This window comes from Tenrec ecaudatus, chromosome 13 (assembly GCF_050624435.1).
Source record: "Tenrec ecaudatus isolate mTenEca1 chromosome 13, mTenEca1.hap1, whole genome shotgun sequence".
NCBI classification, from domain to species: domain Eukaryota; kingdom Metazoa; phylum Chordata; class Mammalia; order Afrosoricida; family Tenrecidae; genus Tenrec; species Tenrec ecaudatus.
Genome location: NC_134542.1, coordinates 8,453,995 through 8,480,611, shown reverse-complemented (window position 1 = coordinate 8,480,611; position 26,617 = coordinate 8,453,995). Strand labels below are relative to the sequence as shown.

Sequence of the window (26,617 nt, the reverse complement as noted above, 5' to 3'; positions counted from 1 at the left end):
GTGGAGCACAGCTCTGCCCTATAACTCACAGGGGTTGGGGTCACAGCGAATATATACTAAGTTCTGCTTGGTACTAAGAAAGGCGGGAAGACTTAAAGCTGTAACTAATAAAGGCCCATTTGCTATCATGTAAGGCTGCCACGGTCCTCTTGTTTAGCAGATGCTGTGAGCCATTTCCAATGCCAGGCTGCTTGGGAGCAGGTCACTGGGCAGTGGATCTTTGAGAAAAACATGAATTATTGTTCTTCTGATAGCTTTAGTCATATCTGCCTTTGAAAACCCAAATGATCTAGAAATGACTGAAGAGGAAAGTGAGTGTACCTGGAGTCTGGATGGAGAAGAGGATGGGGGATCCCCTATTCTGTGCCACCCAGTCATTACTGGGGACACACAGTGATTTCTCAGGTTTGCTTTGCATTTTGAAAGCATTGTCTCAAAGGAGCCTCAGTAGCTGAATAAACACAGTTCTGTCCTGACTCAATGGCATGGCCTTCTCTTTGGGTTCCAGGCAAAACCCACCGTGAAAGGTGAATGCTCCCCCTTCCCAGGCACCTCACTGGCATGTGGAGTCCACACACAGAGGCCGTCTGGGCTCCTGTCCCTGGTCATCAGTGCCTCCTCCAGGTCAACCTCCTCTAGACTCCATACCCTTTCCCTCCTTAGGGAATTCGCCTCCACTCAGAGGCTTAGTTCTCCTGCCTATTCAAACTCCTGGACTATTGGAGGGGCCACCAGAAGCTGGGCCAACATGATGGTGGACAGCGGGGGAGGCGAGACCTGTCCCACAAAGATCCCAGACATGAAAACAGATGAACTTAACTCATTCAAACCCAAATTACCTTGCACGGGGCCTGGGGAAGCCGAGGGCAGATCTTGCCAATCTTCTTTATCTTTTATTTGGAAGGTTTGGTTGCTACTGGATCCTGAGAAGAGAAAGGATAATCATAACGAATCCCAGGATCAGCAACCAGGGAGCAGAGCGAGAAGAGAGAGGACATGCTCTTCTGACGTGATAAGAGGACTGACTGACGGGCCAATTAACCTGAGACAATAACAAGACGGAATGAGGAGCGATCGATCATTTACTTTTAAATAGTTACTTATGAATTCTGTTAACATTATTTGTTTTTGTTTTGTTTTATTTTCTTTGGAAAAACGAGACTCAGGAGCTTTTCATTGTTGTTAGCGTCTTGACTCTGTTTTTTTTCCTGCTTAATGTGTGTTGGAGAGATGAGGATCCTTCATGATCCCACTCTCCCTACTTGGGGGCTTAGAATTTAGGATATCATTTTCTTGACAGTGATGAATAATGAACCAATGTTATATATAATATAACAAAACTCTTTTATAATAGTGCTTTTGGGGCAGGGTGACAAGTGACCGAATTTTAGAAGCTAAACCTTTAAAATATTTGTCATTTCTAATTCTCATCGCATGGATTCTTGTCCTTGGCAGTAAATTCTGTAAGTTCTCAATGAACACTCAATTAGCCAAACAGCCTTGCTCGGGCTCAGTTGGGAACATATGCACCGGGCAACTCAAAGTTTCAGCTGCTCTGCACAGGTATGTAAATGACCGGGAAATGCTGGGATGGGGATGTGTGGATGACACAGACATGTTAGCTAGTAGGAAAGCTCACACATATGGAATGAATGAATAATGAGAATTGACGGAATTTCAATAATTTTGCTCATAGAATACAAGCCATATAATAATACTAACGTTGAACAGAAAGGACTCAAGGTGGGGTGCGAGCAACTTATCAAAATAAGAGCCATATGTTATTTTTTAACTCTAAAGAGAGTATGTGATCATTGGTTGGCTTGCATTTTGACAGAGCTGCTTGACCAGCGCAAGCCATCGTTGGTGGAAGTGATTTCTTGGGACATTGGATCTCTAAAGGGTTGGAGGTTTGAGACCACCTCGAAGTGCCTGGAAAAGTAGCAGTCTACTTCTGAGAAACAGGCACCACACGGTCTACGGAGCAGTTCTGCTCTGACACTCACGGGTCGCCATGAGTTGGAATCAGCTCCGTGGTGACTGGTGCTCTGGACAGCACAGCATCACACTGACCATGGCAGACGCCCTGACAGCCTGCTCGGCCCTGAGTGGGTGACCTGGCTCCATCTTCCTTGCTCTCCCTCAGTGTCACCCAGTTTTCTTTGCTAGCTTCTTGCACAGGGCTCTAGGCTGTCAGGTGGGAGCTCGGCCTTCACAGCCCTCGTGAGCGAAGGTGAGTGAGCCTCAGTGAGCATTACCTTGCACGGGGCCAGGCGGAAGTCTGGACAGCGCTTGTGAGTCTTCTCCATCATGGGTTTTAGATGCTAAGTTGGCACTGGCCACTGAGAAGAGGAGGAACAGTAGCATCAGGTCACAGGGAGTGGGGAGCAGAGAGAGGGTGACGGTAAACTACCCAGGGAAGCAGACACTGTAAGACCCCAGGGCAAGGGGTTGGTGTCACCCAGGCAGGGTTGAATTGTGTTCCCCACGACAGTATGCTGAAGCCCTACCGTCTGAACTTCTGAATGTAAACTCATTTAGATGAGGGTCTTTGCAGATGTAGGTAGTTAACAGATCAGGTTTGAGTAGGGTGGGCACAGTAGCCAATAAGGCCGGTGTCTTTATGAAAAGAGAGAAAAGACACAGAGAAACCCACAAAGCAAAGGCATTAGGTGAGGATGGAGGCAGAGATTGGACTGATGTATCTACAAGCCCAGGAGCTCAGGTGCCTACCAGATGCTATGAGAGACAGGGCAGGACCTTCCTCTAGAGCAGTGGTTCTCAACCTTCCTAATGCCACTACCCTTTCATACAGTTCCTCTTGTCGTGTTGACTCCCCCCCCCAACCATAAAAACATTTTTGTTGCTACTCTATAACTGTAATTTTTCTACTGTTATGACTCGGGCCCCCCTGTGAAAGGGCCATTCAACCCCCAAAGGGGTGGTGACCCACAGGTTGAGAACTGCTGCTCTAGAGTCAGAAAGAGCATGTTGCTGAAGACCCTGGATTCAGGATGCTCACCCCAAGCCCTGTGAGAGCATTATTTATGTTATCTCAAGCTACCAGGTGATGATACTTGTTACAGAAGCCCTAGGAGACTCAAGTAGTTTGAAGCACTGTTCTGGGCCCTGGGACTCACTCAGGGCTCCTGGCAGTGAGCAGAATCTTTCTGGGAAGGATTGAGCATGGAAACGAATACGTGGGACAGAGCAAACTAGTATGACAACAGGGCCCTGGGTGTCTAGGAATCCTAAGTAGGGAGACACAGGTCTTGTACATGGTCTGTCTCTCACCTGGGAAGATCCTTTCTTCCTGGATGAATTTAGGGAGAGCCAGGGCAAGGCCAGAGAATTGGGTGGTTTGCCCAGTGTAGTGTTGCATGCTCTGGTGTCAATTTGGGACTTGAGAGGATTAAGAGTGAAGGGGTGGAGTCTAGTCTGTCAATTGGGTCATAGCCAATGAGGCCTCTGTGTGGGCATGGCTTCTCCTGAGAATTCTGAGACCTCCTGTATTTCCTCCTGGGAGACTGAGACACATGCTCTCTCTGCTCACTTCCTTGGAGACTCTCTACTGACAAGGCTGACTCCTTGTGAGGCATCCCTGAGGAGACGCCGCCTACCCTGATGCAGCTAGAACCCTTGACCTGGAGAAACCATGTGGAGACCCCTGCCAGGGCTGCGATGCTTACAATGCCACTGGACTCACTTCCCACCCACTGGCCTGTGATCTTGCATTCAGCATCATTGCATGTGTTTCGTGCATCTGGAGAGGAATTTATAGATTGGTTTTGGAGATATGGGCTAATCTTGGACTTAAGAACTTGATCTGGACTGAGCTGGGATGTTTTCTTAATGTACAGTTACTCTTGTATATAAGGCTCTTTCTTATACCCATACGAGTGTCTATGTATTTGTTTCTCTAGTCTATTCAGACTAACACACCCAGGAGGTCATTGCTTTGCTGCAATGCATGCCTTTGGCTGGCTATCCCTCCATGAGCCGGTAGATCAGTGAGAGTGGGGGGAGGGGTGGTAGCTGTGTTTGCAGGTCCTGGAGTAGATGTGAGCCATTGGTGTTTCCTTTGTCTGGGTCAGCTGGGACTTTCATTAGGATTGTTCTGACTCTACCCCACCCTTCATAGGCACAGACTGGGCTCTTAGAGATGCTGCGGACTCAGAATCACAAATCTGGAGCAGGGGGATTCTCCCCACACAGCTTCAAACAGAATGGAGGCCTGGATTTTGATCTTCTCTCCCCCAGGAGCGTAGAACTGGGGTCATTGATTTTTCATTCTATTGCTGCCCCTTTTGCTCAAGGAATGGTGATGGACCACTGAAGAGAATGTCAGAAATTTGAACCACACGACTTGGCTAAGGTACTTTTCCTCAAATGTAAAATGATTTCTCTCTTCTCCCTTCCTCTTCCTTCCCAGTTCTGCCATGACTCTTTCCTACTCCCTTATTTATCTCGCTCTTTCTCAACAGCTGCACTGACTTCATGCCCAGTGATTCCTTTCTCACGCCCTCTCCTCCTGTCCCCGCGCCCCCTCTTCCTCTCCAGCTAGCTGTCTTCCTGCCTTCAGGCTTGCCATCTGGCTCCCAACTCCTCCTTATTCAGGAAGTAGCTAACACCTTGGGCTCTGGCACGGGGAGACCCGATCAGGTCTCCTGGCTCTGTCACTCCACAGACAGACAGCCCTGGGAAGTTCCCTTAGGGATCTAATTTCCTGATCTGTAAATGGCAAGAGTAGCAACGTCACAGGCTGGTTTCATGGTTTGAAGGCACATGATGAGCGCAGGCAGTGCTTGGCATAATGCCTGGCACACAGTAAGCACACAAAGAAATGACGCCTATTATGGTTCATCCAGATCCACATCGCTGCCTCTCTGGCTCTCCTTGTCCTGCTGTCAGGCCCGGTGTCTGCACCTTTGTATTGCACAGGAGTCTCTCTGTCATCTGATGTATTCCATAGAGACCCGTCATCGTTTACGCTGCACAATTCCCCCAAATTCAGGAGCAGATAAAACAGAGCATTTGTGTCTGATGGAGGTTCATCAGAGAGTCATGTCAGTGGCAGCCATGGGTCATGCTTCCTGCCACACCTGTGTGAGAGTCTGGCCCACAGCTTCCCAAAGCGTGGGAATTTGGGGTGCATAGTGCACCAAAGTGAAAACAAGCTAAGCCTTTCACATAGCAGTACCTCGCATGCATCTGCACCCCCCAAAGCATTGGCCAAGTCTCATTACCGCGCTTGAAGCTCCTGAAACTCTTCATTAGGTTGGGGTATTCACGCAGGTTAATTGGGCTGAACAAGGCCATCAGAAGTGACAGGTCAAATGTTCGTTCCATTTGGGTGAGAATGTTGTGCACCACTCTGGATACCGGGACCAAGTTTTGACAGGCCTCCAGGGATTCCTTAAAATCAGAAAGAAGGATTATTTATTATAAATAATTGTGAAATTGGATTGAGAGTATTTTTACATTTATGATACCCTAATTTGTCAGAAAGCTATTCCCCATTTTTCATTTTCAACATGTACCTCATGAGGCTGTTTATGTACAAACAAACACCTCCTGGGAGCTGGTGTCTTGGAATGCAGGTTTCAGTACATGGTTTCACAAAACATCCCAGTTAATGACTTATTACTGCTCCTGTCTTCTACCTCTTGGGTAGGTAGACCCAGGGCTGCAAAAGCTTGCAAGCGGAAGATCATTGACCTATCTTCTCCTTTAGCAAGAAAGAGAATCAGGAATAGAAGGATACAGAGTGTGTGACTCATAGCCTCCAGGAATTGGGTGGTGCCCACTGTGATTAATGACCTTTCGATCAAAACTTCTATAAAAGGATTCAAGGCAGAGAGGTCAGCTTAGGCAGTCATGGCGATTGTGTTTTGGAACTACAGATGAGTCATCTTGATCTATTTGAATGTGTCTCTGCAATCAGTGGCTGGCTGCAACTGAGTCCTCTTAGTAATACGCGTATGCTAGTCTTAGTCTCATTTAAAGAAAACAACAAAGCAGAACAGAAAACAAACTCACTGCCATCGAGTTGATTGCCAACTCATAGGGGCGCGTTAGGACAGGGTTCTTAGAACTGCCCTTGATAATTTCTGAGACTGTCACTCTACAGGAGCAGAGAGCCTCGTCTTTCTCCTGAGGAGCAGCTGGTGGTTTCAAACTTCTGACCTTGCAGCCAACAGCCCAATGCATATCCACTATGTAGTCGACCAATGGTCCATCTTACCACTCCTTACCCTCCCTCTGCACACCTCTGTGTGTAACTGTAAGCTCTTCATGACCAGAGGCTCATGTGCCTCATTTCAATTCCAGGGGGCTTAACACAGGCTTCGTGCATAGTTCGTGTGCTCTTTAGTATGTTTGTTCATTCATTCAGAGGCAAACACATCTATTTGGGGTGGGTACAGAAATGGATGTAGCCTTTTTTGGAAAGCCATATGAAAACATACATCTATATAAATTCAAATCCCGCAATCAGTGGATGTAAAACCCACTGCTAGGAATTTCTCCTACAACTTACTTCCATAAGCATCTAAAAGTATGTCTATCAGGATATTCTTTATGATATTGTTTGCATTATTTTAATGTCCACCACAGGATTGGTTAAGTAAATTGGAGCATTTAAATACTACACCACCATGACAAACAATATAGAAGCTCTACAGGTAAGACAATGAAAAAATTTCTAAGCTCTATTAACTAGTACACATGCACAATGCAACGTTGAGGGTAGAGTCTGACTCTATCTGTATACATTCTTTGAAAGATTACAACACAGATTTAGAAGGATCTATATTTTGTTAACCACAATGTTACTGGTTTTGTTCTAGAGAACCCAACCTAAGACATTTGGTACTTGGAATGGTTCTAGAAGGGGGTGAGGTTTATCTTCAGAATTAATTTTCTGCTTTGATTCTGATGTCCTGCTAGACTTAAACAAACGATGCCTTTAATTCCAATCAGGAAGAGTGTACTGCTAGTCCATAGTGTCATGTGGCAATAGAAAGACATCAAAGTCACCACCACTGGATCACATATTTGTGGGAAACGAGGCTCTCAGCAGCTGTGTATCCGGTGCCTTTTAGCACTTCTTCCCACCCGAGACACACAGGGAGAATGGTTGGTTGGTCCTGCTTTCACTAGACGAAGTGGCGAAAGGAAGCCATGAGCTCAGGGTCACAGCTCAAGCACTGCATAAAAGCCTCAATGCTGCATTGTGTCTTGAAAGAAACCTCATTTCTTGCAGTCATGAAATGACTTGCAGTCAAAAAATGAAAGCTAAGCGAGTCCAGAGACTTAGAGAAGAGTGGCTAACTTAGACACCAATGGATTCTCATCCTGCAATAGGATTATCTGAAATTAAAGTGAAGGCATTGATTGAGAATGAATTGGATCTCTAATGGAGTCATAGGTCTGGTCTGTGTCACAGTGTTCCCAAACTCATCCTGTGCTGATTTCCCAAGTTTCAGGTGGCATAGTTGGCACAGACGTACTCAACACCGGACGGAACCTCCCCACTGACTTCCTGGCAGGGGGAGGAAGCGCTACTATGCTAAGAAAAGCCAAGTGGAAGCCATCAGAGCTGCGTCTACCTGGGAAATCATAAACCAAGAGCAACACTGCATCCTTGTCCGAATTACAGAAGCTCATGCCACTGTCAGGTTTTGAACATGCAGGACTGGTGATTCCCAGCACATTCCAGTTTAACTTGCCTACTTGGAGTGTACGAAAAACAGATGGATCTTGGCGAATGAATGGGTTGCAGCAACCGTAACCAGGTGTGACTCCAATTACAGCTGCTGTTTCAGATGTGGTTTCACTGATTGAGAAATGAGAACGTCTCCATCTATGCCACTGTTGGTCTGGCTAATGCCTTTTCCTCCATCCATGTTTCAAAGGATCAGCAGAAACACTTTGCCTTTAGCTGGCAAGTCAAGCAATATACATAACTATACCGTCCTACCTCTAAAATCTAGAATTCTATAGTCCTAGGTCATAATTTAATCCTCGGTCACCCTGAGGATTATTGTGCCAACCAGGCCAACAAATACATGTGGGGCTAATTGAAGGGCGGAGAGATAAATGGCTCAGTGAGCCTTGCCTTTCTAGTTCTCTGGTCTCTTGCTTTGTGATGATCAGACCAGGGTGCAGCTGCCTTAGCCAGTTCTCTGCTTCGGTTGACAAGGCTCACTTCCTGGAAGATATTTGGGAGGAGAAGCCACATGGAGCTACCCTGAGGCAGCCCTGGATACTGGAGCAGCCGTGTGGAGACCCCTGCCAGCGCTGAGATGCTTACACGTTCACTGATTTGACTTTCCTCCTGCAGTCGTCATCATTGCATCTGTTTTGTGAGATGGAGGAGGACTTTGTGGATTGGTGTCAGACATATGGGCTAATGCTGGACTTATGGGCTTGGGCAGCACTGAGTTGGGATGTTTTCTTGATGTGCACTTAACCTTTATATAAAACTCTCTCTTATACATATGAGATTCTGTGGATTTATTTCTCTAATGTACCCAGGCTAACATAGACCTTGATCACCTTTATTGTGTACCAGACACCACACTTGGCCATGATGTTACAATGATTGGACCTAATAGGGCAGAAGTATTAAGGACCCCTGAAGCCCTAGTGGTGTAATGGTTACCCAATGGACTGTTAACCAGTCACAAGGTCAGTGGCTAGCACCCACCAGGTGTGCTACCGGAGACAGATGATGCTGTCTGCACTGTAAAGATATATATGTTGGGAGCATCAGTCATTCGATTGTGCATAGGATCCTTGTAATCTGGGAGGACAGTTGTGAGAAGTATTGCAGAGGACAATATTAGGGTGTACAAGGGACAAGAACGAGAGTCATGAGGAATGGCATCTGGCTAGAGAAGGGAGTTGGGGGTAACCAGGCCAAGGCTGAGTCCTTATATCAATACCAGCTCTTAGCTGGGCCTGAGGCCATGAAATCTTTTAAAAACAAAATTATATGGACAGCGTGCCAGTTTGACCCAAGGCAGCATAGTTTCCCAGACTGGTTTTGTATCACATCAAAATTGATTATGAATGACGAACTCTTCAGTGGGGAGAGGGGAGTTGTGAAGAACCCTGTGGTTCCCTCTTGCCCAACCAGCCACATCTGGGATGAGGATGATAAGTGTGCCTGGATTGGGCCTTCCGGACTCCCCAGTCCTGTTGGTCTGTGGGTTGAGACCTCGCTGGTAGGGCACGCTTTGCAGGGGCCGGGCTGCCCCAGGGCAGGGGTCAGCATCGCTCACCATGTACATTCTCTCGGTGATGAGGGACTTGTCTCTGAGGCTCTCAAAAAATGGAAACGGCTTGTGTATGGCATAGGCGATCTCCAGCTTCAGGCCTAGGAAGTGTTGAAGAAGGGCCTCTTTCAAGGCCTTGGTCACAGGGAACATCCTGTGGAGAGAGATGTGAGGTGAACAGAGGAGCGAAGACTGCGGAGGGCGGGGCACTCTCGTCTGTGTTGAACGGGCTTTTAGAGATAAGCAAGCTGGTACCAAACAGCATCCTTTAAATGTCCCCAAAGTAGCCTCTGCCTAAAAGAATGAGAACTCTGAAGAGCCGTGGGCTGAGAATGGCCTACCAGAGGAAGCCAAGACCCAAAGGGCTGCTGGCAAACTGAAGGCCAATATTAAAATTCTGTGGTTGTTACCACCAAGTGCTGTTAACGTCGCTCCAACCCCTGGTAACCCCACGGACAACACGCGAAGCACTGCCTGGTTCGCACCATTTTCACAAACAGCAGACACCATTCCATTCTGTTCCAAAGGGTCTTCATGAACACATTTTCAAAAGTAGATGGCCAGGTCTTTCTTTCTAGTTGTCTAACTCTGGAGACTCTACTGAAACCTGTCCTCTATGGGTCTAAAAAAAAAAATGTTAGGGAGAGACCTGATCACAGGTAAAGAAATTTGTAGACCATCCACAGTCTTTGATACATAATTCTCCTATTGCCATCAAATCAATTCCAGCTCATAGCCACTGGGTACAATGTTTTGGAGACTCTGAATATTTATGAGATTAATCTTGCTTCTTCAGAGTGGCTGATGCTTTCAAACTGCTGACCTTGGGTTTCACAGCCCAACCATTTCCCCACAGCACCATCAGGGCCCCACACACTTTGACAACTGTAATAAAAGCATGAACGATACAGCAGACACGGTTAGGAAGGATGGCATATTTTATATGTAGTCTGTGTCCGTTTCGTGCCTTGAAACAGATTGTGTACCCTTTTCCACGCTGAGGTATCATTTATGAAAATAGATCATGGACAATAAAAAATATCAGCAAGTTGGAATAGGCATAAAATTCACAAAAGACATTCTCTGACAATTACCAAGAAAATACAACAACTACCAAAAGACTCAACCACCTGAAGCGTTTTATTTTAAAGGAAAACCAAGTGAACAGACACAAATCTCAATTTTCCAAATGTATTTAGTGTCAAAGAGAACATTAAAAGTGCAACGAACGACTAATTTCAAAGATTGGATCCCTAGACCAGACTGAGCAAGCTTGTCTGTCAGGAGGCTTGCACTGAGCTGCACTGGGGAACAAGAAAGGATGCTATCTGGGGTCTAAACACTGTGAGAAAGTTCTGGAAGCTAGAGAACAGATGGGGGAGACACCTACCATCCACACCACTGTGGAGGTAAGCAGAGTTGGAGACCCTCTGAGCTGAGAATGAACACATGCCAAGAAGAAGTGACTCAGCGTCAACTTGAAGATGATGAATCACACCAGCATTTAAAGCACAACATTGCCAGATTATTTCATCTTTATCTCTTCATACAGAGTTGGCCTAGAAGGCTCCAAGAGTGAGGTGACACTGAACTTCATCGGGAAGAGGATTTGGATGATCGTAGTGAGAACATGAGTAGTTGTGAGACAACTTGGGGCCGTGGGATGGGTCTGAAAGTCCTGGCTGAAGAGAGTAGACCAAGAACAGGTCCTAGAATTATGACTCTGAAACTGACTTCCATTTTAGCCTCAGTCTAGTGACCCTTGGAAACCTGTGGGTTGCCAATTCGAACAGTCTACTTAAGGAATTAAAAATCAGGGGGGGGGAAAGGCAGGAGAAAAAACAAAGATAATGAGGGAGGCTTGGCGTAAACATATTCCAAAAAATTACCACACCAAACCACTTACCACAGAACTCATTACGACTCACCGTGACCCCATGTGCATCAGAACAGAATTGTGCTCTATCATTTTAATGGCTAGTTTGGGGGGAACTGAGAACACCAGCCCTTAATTCTGCACCGCTTGGGACATTGGCACTGCCCATCCACCAGTTGGCAGCGAGCACTCGAAGAGTTGGCACGACCCTTGGGCACAATTCCAACAGGTTTGTAAAGTCATGGTAATTGCACCGCGCAGTTTTAACCTTCCAATCAGGAGACAGGGATCAAAACGAACAGGAACCAGGCAGAGACGTAATATATATCTAAGACATAGACACAAAATTGTAGATGATGTTAGTATAAGACATCTTAGAGGAGAAGAACAGCAATAGTTCAGCACTGCTGTCAGGATTCTTGACTACCAACACCTCCCACCCCGCAAAAAATCACCGTCAATGTTTTTTACTACACTTGATCTTAGCCAAAAGGCCGAGAAGCAATTTTATTCAATGGTTTTTAGTTCTAACTCATTGCATCATTCCGACCCTATAGGGCAGAGTAGAAATGTCCCATCGGATTCCCAAGACTGTAAAGGTGTGTGGAAGGAGACTTCTTACACGTTCGTCTCCTGCAGAGTGGATCGTGGGGTTAAACCACCAGCCGTTTGGTTAGCAGCCCAGCACTCTTAACCACTGCACCACCCGGCCCCCTGTCAGGCTGATGAGGGAGAGAAGTCACCTGAGATCCTACCCCGACTCCATGGGAACTCACTTCCCCTGAGTCGATGCAGAATCCTCGCACATCTACAGGAGATGGTAGAATGGTCCCTGTGGGTTTCCATGACTGTAACTCTGTAAGGGCGTAGAAAGCCCCATCTTTCTCAGCAGAGCCTTTGGTAGTGTGGGACTGCCGATCTTTCAGTTAGCAGCTCATCCATAATTCACTCCTCCACCAGGGCAACCTGACTTCCTAACAACCACAGATCCCAGCCAGACCAACGTTCCCTGTACGGAAGCACCTGGGGACAACGGATCACCTCGCTGGGACTTCCTGGGAATGACTCTATGAGCTGGAGTGATGGGAAGAGAAGACTGATGTTTTTAACACACAACATTGCAGAATGTGGTGCTGAGAGGGCAAACAGCAGGCAGAACCCCCTACCTGTCTGCAGCTCTTAATCCCACTGGTGATACTGCGCCTCCTGAGAACTCTCTCCGCGGGCCAGCCATAGCGCTCCTTCAGTGCGCAGCCGGAACCTGGCCTCCGTGTGCGCAGTGGGAAAGAATGCCACGGCCTGCCTGCTCTCGCTCCGTTCCCACGACAGCCTGCAAATCACACTCCTGTGACCATAGTTTCACTGGCTGATCTCATAAGGAGCTCGCCAGGCCTTTCTTCCTAGTTGATCGCAATCTGGAAGTTCCTCTAAACCTGATCAGCATCATAGCAACAGAAGCACACTGATGTGGGGGTGAGGGGGACGGGGCTGTGCCTGGGAATCAGCCTGACTCTGCTCCCTGGCAGGCGACAGTTCCACCGCTGAGCCACCGCCGCCCTCCCTGACTGGAAAGACCCAGGGACGGACCCAGGCACAGAGAGGGCAAGTGACGGCCCGAGATGCTCCGCGCACAGCAGGGACTGTCTGTCTACAGCTAATTCTACTACGTTCCTCAAGGCTGCATCTCAGAGAGCCAAGGCACAGCTCGTCTGATGGACAGAAACCTTTCAGAGCAATAAAGAAAAGACAAGCATCCAAGTGGGAAAGAAGGTAAGAAGTATCACCAGCGAACGGACTGATCAGTCAATCAGCATGACAGGGTGTCAGCTGGTTCATCTGTGAACTCCAGAGGAAGGCAAAGACAACGCGACAGCAAGCCTGCTTAGTAAATTGGGTAAGACAGACCGTTATAAGAACAATCCCAGAGTCCTGGGGAAGATGGCCGACAGGGACACCAGCATACTCTGAGAGCTCCTCCAAACAAAGCGGGATTGGCGACCAAGTAGCTGAATAGTAAGAGTCTGGTGAGTGAAATATCCCCCTGGGACAGCACCCCAGTCCTACCCCACGTATTTGTCCTGAGCAGGGGTCTAGGTGAAAGAAGACCGGACTAGTGGGACATCTCTGGCCACTAAGCTGCCGTGAGCTCACTGGCGACCGGCCTAGGCTCCATCCCCAAATGGGACGCCAGCCCAGAGCCGCTTGCCTGCCCTGCCTAGACAGGCGCAGCAGGTCACGCTCCCCTACTCCAGCAGCCCACTCCCCACTCGCAGATCCCCACTGGGAGAGAAGCTTTCGTCTCCCGCAGTTCCCCTCTCCCCGCAGGGCAGCGATCTGCCCTCGGGCCCACGTCCCTCCCTCCATTCATCCAAGCTCAGGGGAGCGGACCCGCGGGTTGTCTGGCGACCCCCACGGGGGACCATCCACCCGCACCGCTGCCGCGGACCTCTCCACCTGCCCTCCGTGCGCCGGCCTCCCACCCCTGCCCGCCCCCGCCAGCCCCTGGCAGCCTAGCGCCAGCTCCACTCCTGGCGGGGACCCTGAGCTGAGCACTTCCCGCCAACAGGAGCCATAGCCCAACCCGCGCCTGTCCCGGACCCTGAGCTTCCGCGGAGCGCCGCAGCCCGCGCTGCTGGGTCTGCCCACCAAGGGCCCCTCCCTGCGCAAGGCACAAGAGTAGGTGCCCTCCCCAGGGTGCTGCGGGGACCCCGGCAGCCACGACTCTGAGCCTGAGCTGAGGAAGGGCGCCATTGCCCCCTGCGGTTTCGCGCCAAGCCTCCTTTGCCGGCGCCATTACCCCCTGCGGTTTCGCGCCAAGCCACTAAGGTCCGCGGGGTTCTGAGCTCAGAGCAGGGTGGAGAGCGAACACCATTGTTCCCTGTCTGCGCAGCTGTCCGAGGGGCCTCCCCGCGCCCGCTCACAGCCCAGGCAGATCAAACATTCCACCTGCAGTGGAGCCTGGGTCTCGGCTTTGCAGTCCCTGAGGAGCCGTCAGTGAGCTCCAGCCAGCTCTCACCACCTGGGGTCCTGTTGGGCCACCAGTGCCAGCCCTAAGCCTGCTGCAGCCCGCCCAAGCCACCCCAGGAGACGGCACAGTGGCCTGAGCCTCCACACAATAAGGTTACTCCTGTCTCCCAGAAGCATGGGGCCTATTAAAGGATCAAGGAAAAATCAACAGACCACATCACTCCCAACAAAAAAATCAGAGAAACGAGGCACTTTAACAGACCTAACGTCACTCATAGAAGAAACAGATATAGATCAGCCACAAAAGGAAATCTTCAGAACTCTGCTTGCAGTAATACAGGAGCTAAGAGAAGCAAACCAAAATAAGGATGCAACGATAGAAGGGATGAAATGCACAATAGAGGGGATGAAGTCCACAATAGAGGGGATGAATACTATCCACCAAAAGGAACTGCAGAAACTAACAGAGGAGGTAGCAGAGGCCACACAAAAGGTCACAGAAGCTATAACTAGGCTTGAGGAGGCTGAGAACCGTATCAGTGAACTCGAGGACGCTCAAACCAAACGAAGCAAGCGAGAAAAACAATCAGATAGGAAAATTAAAGAAACAGAAGACAGCCTGAGATCAATGACAGATGCTATGAAGAGGAATAATGTTCGAATAATCGGTCTACCGGAACACAACATAACACACAAATCAACCGCCAAGATAGCAAAGGAATTCCTGGAAGAAAATTTCCCCAACCTAACAAAGGAGAATCCGACTCTCATACAGGAAGCAGAGAGGACGCCGGCTAAGCTAAACACCAAGAAGAACACGCCAAGACATATAATTGTAAAATTATCCAACTTAGAGGAAAAAGAGAAAATTCTACGAGCATCAAGAGAAAGGAAGACAGTCACATACAAAGGAGCGCAGGTAAGAATATGCTCAGACTTATCAGCAGAAACCATGAAGAGGAGGAGAGAATGGAGCAACATCTTCCAAAAACTGAAAGATAAAAATGCCTCCCCCAGAATCCTATACCCTGCCAAGTTATCCATTAAGATAGAGGGTAAGATAAGGGTCTTCCAGGACAAGGAAGAACTCAAAAAATATACTGCAAGTCACCCGACCCTGCAGAACATACTGGCTGACTCACTATGGCCAGAAGATCAAGCTCCAACTAGAACCACCAGGAGACCACCATATAGCCCATCTCCATCTAGAAGCCAACATGCCAGCAACACGTACCAGGACAACACGGTCTCAGATGGAACAGAGGACAGGATAGAAACCCTCCACTCAAACGCAGTACACTGATATGAAGGAAGATAGGCAAAGACCCAAAACACAAAACAGAATATGGCAACCATGAAGCCAGAGATTGTAATAATCACTCTGAATACAAATGGGCTCAATTCATATGTTAAAAGAAAGAGGCTGGAGGATTGGATTAGAAAACATAACCCATCAATCTGCTGCCTGCAAGAGACACACCTTAAGCAAGCAGACAAGCATATGCTGAGAATAAAGGGCTGGCAGAAAGTTTACCAAGCAAATGGTAACTCCAAGAAGGCAGGAGTGGCTCTCTTAATCTCCGACAAAATGGATCTCAAGATCCAAAACATAAAAAGAGACAAAGAGGGACATTACATAATGCTCAAAGGCTCAGTAAACCAGGAAGCACTTAGCATACTGAATATTTACGCACCTAATAATGGTGCGGCAAATTTCGTCAAACAAACTATTAAAAAAATGACAGAAGAAATCACGGAAACAACAATAATAGTGGGGGACTTCAACACTCCACTATCAGAGAAAGACAGGTCACAGGGAAAGAAGCTCAGCAAAGAGGCCAGAGAGCTAAACAATGTAATTAGGCAACAGGGCCTGATAGACATCTATAGAGCCTTTCATCCAAAAGCAAAAGGTTTCACATTCTTCTCCAATCCACACGGATCTTTCTCAAGAATAGATCACATGCTGGGGCACAAGGCCAGCCTGAGTAAATTCAAACACATAGATATTATCCAGACGTCTTTCTCAGACCACCATGCCATAAAGCTGGAGATTAATAGGAGGGCACCCAGAAAAGCAAGGGCCACCAATTGGAGAATAAACAACGATCTCCTGCGACATGAATGGGTTAAGGTCCAGATCAGAGAGGATATTAGGAAATTTCTAGAAACTAATGAGAACGAGCATACAACATATCAAAACTTATGGGACACTGCAAAGGCAGTTATCAGAGGTAGCTTGATATCACTGAATGCATACATGAAAAAAGAAGAAAGGTGTATGACAGATATGTTAACACAAAACCTCCAACAACTAGAACAGAGTCAACAGAACTACCCCTCCAATAGCAAGAGAAAAGAAATAATAAAAATCAGGGCCGAGTTAAACCAGTGGGAAGACAAAAGAACAATGCAAAGGATTAACGCAACTAGAAGCTGGTTTTATGAACGAATTAATAAAATTGACACTCCCCTGGCAAAGCTTACCAAAGATAGAAAGGAACAATCATCAATAGCCAGGATGAGGGATGAATCGGGGGCAATAACAACAGACCCCAATGAGATAAAAAGGATAATCACAAAGTACTATGAAGGTTTGTATTCTAATGAATTCAGAAACCTGGAAGACATGGATAAATATTTAGAAAATCAATCTATCCCTAGATTATCTGAGACAGAGATCAAGAACCTCAACAAACCCATAGCGAAGGAAGAAATAGAGAGTGTCATCGAAAACCTACCAAGGAAAAAGGCCCCAGGGCCAGATGGCTACACAGCAGAATTTTACCAAACATTCAGGGAAGAGCTGACACCGATCCTCCACAAAGTATTCCATAACATAGAAAAGAACGGCAAGCTCCCAAACTCATTTTACGAAGCCAGCATTACTTTGATACCCAAACAGGGAAAAGACCCCACAGGTGTAGAGAATTATAGACCACTATCTCTAATGAACATAGATGCAAAAATCCTTAACAAAATATTGGCCAATAGAATACAAAGGAACATCAAACATATCACTCACCACGACCAAGTAGGATTCATCCCAGCGATGCAGGGATGGTTTAACATCCGAAAATCCATCAATATCATACACCACATCGAGAAGAAAAAGGATAAAAACCATATGATAATATCCATAGATGCAGAAAAAGCATTTGACAACATCCAGCATCCATTCCTAATCAAAACACTCATGATGATAGGATTGGAAGGTAAGTTCCTCAAGCTCATACAAGCTATCTATGAAAGACCAACAGCCAACATCATAGTCAATGGAGAAAAGACAAGAACAATACCACTGAAAAAGGGTACAAGACAAGGATGCCCCCTGTCCCCTCTTCTATTCAATATCGTTTTGGAGGTTCTGGCTAACAACATAAGACAGCGGAAGGACATCAAAGGGATCCAGTTGGGAGAGGAGGAGGTGAAACTATCGTTATTTGCAGATGACATGATCCTATACATTGAAGACCCCCAAAACTCCACAGTTGGAATACTTACAGCAATAGAGGAATATGGAAGAGTAGCAGGATACAAGATCAATAAACAGAAGTCGGTAGGGTTTCTATACACATCGGACAGGGCCATGGAAGAGGCGATTAAGAGGGAAGTACCCTTCACAGTAGCCAAGAACAAACTGAAATACCTAGGAATATACTTAACAAAAAATACTAAAGACCTTTATAAGCATAATTATAAAACCCTATTACAGGAAACCAAAAGTGACCTTCACAAATGGATGAAGCTCCCCTGCTCATGGTTAGGTAGGCTGAACATAGTAAAGATGACAGTTCTTCCTAAAGCACTCTACAAGTTCAATGCTATACCAATCCAATTACCATCAACCTTCTTCAAAGAATTGGAAAAACTGACCACCAACTTCATATGGAGAGGGAAGAAACCCAGAATTAGCAGAGAACTCCTCAAGAAGAAGGACACAATTGGAGGACTCGCCCTACCTGATTTTAATGCCTACTACACAGCTACAGTGGTCAAAACAGCATGGTACTGGCACAATGATAGACACTCAGACCAGTGGAAAAGAATAGAAAGCCCAGGAGTAAAATCATCAGCATATAGACAACTGATCTTCGACAAGGGTCCCAAAAACGTCAAGTGGGAAGCAGATGCCCTCTTTAATAAGTGGTGCTGGAAACAATGGATATCCACATGTAGAAAGTTGAAACAAGACGTCTACCTCACCCCATGCACAAGAATACACTCAAGGTGGATCGCAGATCTAGAAGTCAAACCCCAAACCATCAGGACCATTAAGGAGGGAATCGGGTCTAATCTCAGAGCACTGGCCCAGGGAGCACATAGGCTCACTGCAACAGGGAAGGGGACACACACAGGTGATCTGGAAATCGACAAATGGGATCTAATAAGAATAAAACACCTGTGCACCTCGAAAGACTTTGCCAAGAGGGTGACAAGGCAACCCACAGACTGGGAGAAGATTTTTAGTAATGACACGTCAGACAAAGGGCTCATTACTAAAATCTACAACACCATCATGACCTGCAAAAAGAGGAAAACAGTTAACCCCCTAAGGAAGTGGGCAAAAGAAATGAGAAGAACTTTCACTAGAGAGGAGATCAATATGGCCAATAAATATATGAGAAAGTGCTCGAAGTCCCTTGCCATAAGAGAAATGCAAATCAAAACAACCATGAGATACCACCTAACACCCCTGAGGCTAGCCCAGATCAGTAAATCAGAGAGCAACAAGTGTTGGAGGGGCTGTGGTGAAGTAGGAACCCTCCTCCACTGCTGGTGGTCGTGCAGATTTGTACAGACACTGTGGAAAGCAATCTGGCGATACCTAAAGAAAATGGAAATTGATCTACCTTACGACCCAGCCATCCCTCTACTGGGCATATACCCGGTTGAAGCAGCAAATAAAACACAACCAGTCATATGCGCTCCAATGTTTATTGCGGCACAATTCACAATAGCAAAGACTTGGAAACAGCCTAAGTTTCCATCGATAGACGAGTGGATTAGCAAACTTTGGCACATACACACAATGGAGTATTATGCAGCACTGAAAAGCACCAATGAGCACATGAAACACGTTATTTCATGGGAAGAGCTGGAAGGAATTATGTTAAGCAAGGTAAGCCAGACCCAAAGGGACAGGTACAACATGAGACCCTGAGGTAAGTACAATCAGCATAACAGAAATGGGGCATTAATCCACCCAAGGGGAGGGTATGGTTTATATCTCCACAGGGAAAGTGGGACCAAACTTCAACCCAGTGTCGCAAGGTGTGAATGCAATATCCCGGCGTGGAGGAGGGAACCGGTGGAGAGGTCTGGGAGGCTGGCCCCAGCACCATAAATTAAGTGGATTCCTGCCCCTCCCCCGAAAAGAATTTGTTCCAAAGGACGACATTGACTCTGCAGCTATGGGAGATGGACATATTTGATCAGAGCACACGGGAGCAGATGAAGGGGCAGGAGGAGAGAGTGGAGCACAGCCTGGCCCACCAGGCCGTGATGATGATGTTCCTGAGTAGAGCAGCCAGTCCACAGAGAGAACAACATGGCTGGCCCTACTATGAGACATGATGCCCCTCAGGGACTAAGGGCGATACAGGGGACAGCACCAGAGACACAGTGTGGGCATTGCACCTGACCTGATCCCACCACACCAAGGCAAATCACTGGGGGAGTGCAGCGGAACAGCAAGGGAATGGAGTGGCAAGGTCCCCAGGGAATGCTGAAAGTGGACTTTGGGGCCAGGGCATGGTGCCCCAACAGACTGGACTGGAAAACGCTCCTAAGGGCCAGCAAACGATCCCTGAACTAACTACAAGCTTTTCTCTTGTGAACTGTTTTGTTCTGTTCTTTTTCAGTGGTTTGTTTTTGTTGTTTTGTTGTCTGGTTGTATACTGTTGCTTTGCGTTCCTCTGTCTAGTTTTTGTGCATGTTAGTGACTCCACAGGTCTGTCTGAATAGGACAGGCTGGATGAACTATCTGGATGAAAAACAACGGGACCGACAGTTCCGGGGGGACTTGGGGTGGGGGAGTAGGGGGGGTACGGAAGTGGTGTTAACAAACCCAGGGACAAGGGAAAGACATGGGACCCCAAATGGTAGAGAAGGGGGAGTGGCAGGCCTGGTGGGAAATGATCAAGGGTAAGGTTGCTTAGAGAAGAGGTATACTCTAGCCCAGGTGGCGATGAAGCATGGTAGTAGGGCAGGAGGAAGGTCAAGGGAGATGGAGGAAAGAGCTAGGAGTCAAAGGGCATTCATGGAGGTCTAGACAAAGACATGTACATGCAAATATATATAGGAGGATGGGGAAGTAGATCTATGTGTCTATATTTATAGGTCAAGTATTAAGGTGGCGGAAGGACCTTGGGCCTCTACTCAAACACTCCCTCTATGCATGAATACCTTCTTTTATTAAATTGGAACTCTATGATGCTCACTCTCCCGACACAACGGTTGGAGCCAAAGTGGGTGAACAAGTAAATGTGGTGAAGAAAGCTGATGGTGCCCGGCTATCAAAAGAGATAGTGACTGGGGTCTTAAAGGCTTGAAGATAAACAAGCGGCCATCTAGCTCAGAAGCAACAAAGTCCACATGGAAGAACACACCAGCCTGTGTGATCGAGTGGTCCCAAAGGGATCAGTTACCAGGCATCAAAGAACAAAAAATCATATCATTGACTGCACACCTCCATGATAGGATCGCTGAAGACAAATGGGTGCATAAGCAAATGTGGTGAAGAAAGCTGATGGTGCCCGGCTATCAAAAGAGATAGTGTCTGGGGTCTTAAAGGCTTGAAGGTGAACAAGCGGCCATCTTGCTCAGAAGCAAATAAGCCCACATGGAAGAAGCACACCGGCCAGTGCGATCACGAGGTGCCCAAGGGACCAGATATAAGGCATCATGCAAAAAAAAAAAAGATATAAGTGTGTGTATGTATGTGTATATATGTGTATATGTATATATGTATGTGTATATGTATATATATATCATATTAAATAAAGGGGGAAGTGCAGAGTGGAGACCCAAGGCCCAAGTGTCGGCCAATGGAGATCCCCTCATAGAGGGGTTTAGGAGAGGACATGGGTTAATTAGGGTGTGAGGTAGTATCGATGAAGAACACAGCTTTCCCCCAGATCCTGGATGCTTCCTCCCCCCAACTACCATGATCCGAATTCTACCTTGCAGGGCTGGATAGGACAGAGGCTGTACACTGGTACATATGAGGGTTGGAGGTACAGGGAATCCAGGGTGGATGATACCTTCAGGACCAAGGGTGTGAGGGGCGATGCTGGGAGAGTGGAGGGTGAGTGGGTTGGAAAGGGGGAACTGATTACAAGGATCCACATGTGACCTCTTCCCTGGGAGAGGGACATCAGAGAAGGGGGGAAGGGAGACTCCGGATAGGGCAAGATATGACAAAATAACAAGGTATAAATTACCAAGGGCACATGAGGGAGGGGGGAATGGAGAGGGAGGGGGGGGGAAAAAAAGAGGACCTGATGCAAGGGGCTTAAGTGGAGAGCCAATGCCTTGAGAATGATTGGGGCAGGGAATGTATGGATGTGCTTTGTACAATTGATGTATGTATATGTATGGATTGTGGTAAGAGTTGTTTGAGTCCCTAATAAAATGTAAAAGAAGAAAAGAGAAAAAAATGATTAGGGCAAAGACTGTACAGATGTGCTTTATACAATTGATGTATGTATATGTATGAACTGTGAAAAGAATTGTATGAGCCCCAATAAATTGTTAAAATAAAAAAATAATAATAAAAATAAAATTTTAAAAAAAGTAATTTTAAAAGAAAGGTAGCTCTTTATAGTTATATACCCAATTTTTCACAAAGAATTGAAATTCAAATTATATTGGTTGCTTTTTCAGGAAATAAATGCTAAGAAATCCAAGATTCTTATGGAATTGTCACATGGAAGTGAAAGCTTCATGTACAACTTTTGTGTTTAACTTCACTTTAGTAATAAAATCAACCACTTAAAAAAAAAGAACAATCCCAGACCCCGCTGGTGTCCGTGTAAGCAGGACTCCCCCGCCTGCAGCCGGATGGAGGAACACCCCACCTCAGGGTCCCTCCCAGCCCACGGGCCACCAGGAAACCATCATGCATGTGCTTACCGAAACTATGCAGCGAGTTCATGACACGCCGGCGAAGGAATGACATGTCCTTGCCTGGATTCCTGGTCCCCCGACCTCCCACTCCCTCTGGCACTCAGCAGCAGGCCAGCAGCGACCAAGAGGCCCAGAAACCAGGCCGACAACAAATCCAGACACAAGGGAACAACAGGTCTAGAATGGAGGGCGTAGAATGCCTGGTGGGGTTTGATCAAGCGCAGGGCAACCAACAGGAAGTACAGAGAGCCAAATGAAGACCAAACATGAGAGAGAGACAAGAGGAAAGTAACAGAAAGTAGCGAAAGAACCAGGAGGCAAAAGACATTTATAGAGGTATAAACATAGGCATGCATATATGTAAATATATTAATATACAAAGATAGAGATATAGATCTATGTTCTTATATCTATATGTTAAGTATCAAGGTAGCAGATGGACATTGGGCCTCTACTTAAGCCCTCCATCAACACAAGAACATTTTGTTCTAATAACCTGGCATTCCAGGATGCTCCCTTCCCAGGATCGCTGGGACAAAATGGGTGCATAATCAAATGTGGTCAAGAAAACTTATGGTGCCCGGCTATTAAAACATATAGCATCTGGAGTCTTGAAGGCTTGAAGTTAAACAAGCAGCCACCTAGTGGGGAAGCAACAGAGCCCACATGGAAGAAGCACAGCAACCCATGAGGTGTCTACAGGATCAGATAGCAGAAAACCCAAAACAAACAACCATTTTAATGTGGACAAGAGTAGGTTGGACTGGAGACTCAAAGCCCATTTGTAGACAATGGGACATTGCATCGAAGAAGGGTCACAAGGAAGGGACGAGCCAGCCAGGGTGCAATGTTAGCACCGATGAAACAAGCAACATTCCTCTAGTTCTTTAATGCTTCCTCTCCCACCCCCTTCACTATCATGAGCCCTGTTTCATCTTACAAATCTGGGTAGACAGGTAAGAGCTCTGGTACAGGTAAGAGCTCTGGGCAGACGGAATCCAGGGCAAACAAATCCCTCAAGACCAATAATGGGAGTAGCAATACCAGTAGCGGGAAGGTATAGGGAGAGGGGGAGAAAGAGGAAACAGATAGCAATGATTTATGATTCACCTACAGGCCCCCCACCCCACACAAGGGGAACGAACAACAGAAAAGTAGGTGAATGGTGACTATGGGCGGTTTAGATATGAAAATAAATTTTTCATCTTTTATAAATTTGAATAAATTTAAAATTTATAAATAAGTTATAAATTGTCAAGAGTTCACATGGGTCGTGGAAGAAGAAGAAGAAAAACGAGGAGCTGATACCAAGGGCTCAAATAGAAAGAAAAGGTTTTGAAAATGATGTTGGCAACATATGTACAAATAGGCTTCATACAATGGATTTTTATAAGAGCTGTAAGATCCCCCAGTCAAATGATGTATTTACAAGACAGAAAGGAAGGAAGGAAGGAAGGAAGAAATCAGGCTGAGCCTGCTGGGTGACTCTGTGTGACAGCTGCCCCTGCCTTCTCAGGCGTCCTCTCCTGAGGCCTTAAGGAGCAGACCTGTGTATCCCAGGGCTCTTTGCTTCTACCCTTCCCCCCACCAATATCCCCCTCCCCCCCCACCCCCCCTTGTAAGAGTGCCTCCTATTTGACAACTAGGAAGCCTCCAGTTCCTTTGCTCAGGTCCAGGCTGCTGCCCTGGCTGGACGTGATGTCGGAGATCAGGACACCCACCTGCTGCTGCTGCTCCTGCTGTGCTGCTGCTGCCCCTGAGGCCCTGTGCTGGGCCAGAGCCCCCTGGGGGGGTGTGGAGTGGGGTGGGAGGATTGGGCTGAGAGAACAGCACCAGAAGTCTGTGCCCTGAGAGGCAGCCAGGGCCAGGCTCCTGAGCAGAGAAAGTGAAACTGCAGAGCAGAGGGAACAGGAAGCTGAGCAGGGCCAGGCTCCTCCTCTGGCCTGAGCAGGCTCCCAGCCCCGTAGAGCGGAGCACAGTGTCAGGGCTGCCGGCCAGGACCGGCCGGGGAGGAGGGTGTCCGGTAGTCCAGCCCCAGGACCCACAAGTGCTCAGCTGCCCCCATCTGACTGCCTCCCAGCTCACTCCCCCTCCGCAGGCCTGTCCCGTTTCTACACACTCGGACATGTCCTAAAGTTGAACTGCATGGAGAGTTACACAGCTGAGTCCATTTCCTGAAAACGCTGGCCTTTAAAACAGACACATGCTTCATGCATTCATCACTGCTTTTTAGTGATGCATAGTACTCCACTGTATGTATGTACCACAGTGTTTTAATCCACTCGTCAGCTGATGGAAAGCACATGGCCGCATGGAAAGAACTGGAGGAAATCATACTAAGTGAAGTAAACCAAGCCCAAAAGGACAAGTGCAACATGAGTCCGCTGAGGTGAGCTTAAAAAAATGCAAAAGGGGCATAGGGAAAAAGCTGCTGCATACAAACATTCCTGGGGCGAGGACCAGGTAGTACAGCAGGGACCAGACCAAATGCAGGGATACATATGGTAGCCAACTAAAAAGGAGTTGGGGAAAGGGGAAAAGTAAAAAAGAAATGGGTAGTGGGGTCACAGGGAACTAACCCAGCCAAGGGGAGGGTATTGTTTATATCTCCACAGGGAAAGAGGGACCAGACTTCAACCCAGTGTTCCAAGATGTGAATGCAACATGCCAGCGTGGAGTAGGGAACCAGTGGAGAGGTCTGAGGGGCTGTCCCCAATTCCAACTATGTGGACACCTGCCCTTCCCCCCAGAAGAATTTATTTCAGAGGACAGCACTGAAGCTGCAGCTCAGGGAGAGGGACATGTCTGATCAGAGCACCTTGGAGCAAATGAAGGGTGGGGAAGAGAGAGTGGAGCACATCCTGGCCCACCAAACCTTGAGGCCGAGATTCCCACTCAGAGCAGCCAATCCACAGAGAAGACTATATGGTTGGCTCCACTATGAGACACAACATCCCTCACTGACCCATAGCCTTCCTGGAATAACACTGGAGACACAGTGTGGGAATTCTGCCCGATCTGATCCTACCACACCGAGGCAAAACACTAAGGGCGTGGAACAAAACAGCAAGGGGAGCAGAGCAAGGAAATCCCCAGGGAATACCAAAAATAGATTTTGGGTCCAGGACTTGGTGCCCCATCAGACTCAATTAGAAAATACTCCTAAAGGCCAACAAAAAGTACTCGAACTAACTACAAGCTTTTCTTTCTCGTTGTGTTTTGGTTTGATTTTTTTTTGTCATTTGCTATTGTTTTCTTTTCTTTTGTTGCTATGTTTTGCTCTGTTTTGTTTTTGTGCATGTTATTATCTCTTATTTAGGTCTGCCTAAATAAGATGAACAATCTGGAGGAGAAAACAACAGGACAGACAGTTCTGGGGGGACATAGGAGAGGGGGAGGTGGGGGAAAGGAAGTGGCATTAACAAACCCAGGGACAAGGGAACAACAAGTGATCCAAATCGGTGGTGAGGAGGGTGTGGGAGGCCTGGTAGGGCATGACCAAGGGTAATGTAACTGAGAGGAATTACTGAAATCCAAATGAAGGCTGAGCATGATAGTGGGACAAGAGGTAAGTAAAAGGAAATAGAGGAAAGAGCTAGGAGGCATGTACATATGTAAATAAATTTATATATGAGGATGTGGAATCAGATCTATGTGCATACATGTATAGGTTTACTATTAAGGTAGCAGATGGACATTGGGCCTCCACTCAAGTACGCCCTCAATGCAAGAATTCTTTGTTCTATTAAACTGGCATTCTATGATGTTCACCTTCCCGACACAACCACTGAAGACAGAGCTCGTGCATAAGTAATTGTGGTGAAGAGAGCTAATGGTGCCATGTGTGAAGGTGAGAATTACCCAGGAGAACATGGAAACCGGCGGCAAGCAGAGACTGAACATGAGCTGGCGTCCTGCAGAGAGGTTGGCAGGCCTGGAAACTGAGGAACAGGTGGGAGCCGGCGAGGGTTCAGGATCCAGGTCCAAGGCAGAGCCGGGGCTGAGACAGGATCTAGAACAATCAGAAGCCAGGAGTCAGCAACTCAAGGAGAAGCAGGGGACCCTCCTTCCTAGTGTCCCCTTCATAGCTCTCGGTGGTGCCAAGGACCACACGTGGCCAGTGACTGGAAGGGAGGAGGCTTGGAAGAAAGTGCCGGAGACCGACCTGGGAACACAGGCTCGGACCACACTGGAGCAGTTCTATGGGACGTGGAGTTGCCGCGAGGCAGAAGCAACTGGATCGTAACTTGTTTTCAGTGCGCGTTGTCTTGACGGAGTCGAGGGTTCCTGACGCTCACACACTTGTTTTGATCACTAATTCACTAATGCTTTATCTCCCTCCCGGGCCACCCACAAAGCCCCT

General features: G+C 47.3%; 1 protein-coding gene and 1 pseudogene across 2 annotated transcripts in view; both read right to left on the bottom strand.

Moving 5' to 3' along the window:
- The window catches only part of SP110 (SP110 nuclear body protein), a 56,119-nt gene extending 31,956 nt beyond the window's left edge, over positions 1-24,163 (bottom strand). Inside the window, exons 1-5 of one of the 2 annotated variants that reach the window (XM_075528885.1) lie at positions 23,976-24,163; positions 9,288-9,435; positions 5,247-5,415; positions 2,259-2,342; positions 840-923 (exon numbers count right to left, since the gene is read on the bottom strand). In XM_075528885.1, coding sequence (XP_075385000.1) covers positions 840-923; positions 2,259-2,342; positions 5,247-5,415; positions 9,288-9,434 — 484 coding nt within the window. In that variant the 5' untranslated portion in view covers position 9,435; positions 23,976-24,163. The remainder of the gene's footprint in view (positions 1-839; positions 924-2,258; positions 2,343-5,246; positions 5,416-9,287; positions 9,436-23,975) is intronic. The other variant, XM_075528886.1, reaches the window with a different exon arrangement.
- Positions 11,502-11,663, bottom strand: LOC142425044 (U2 spliceosomal RNA; annotated as a pseudogene).
- Positions 24,164-26,617: the final 2,454 nt, after the last annotated feature.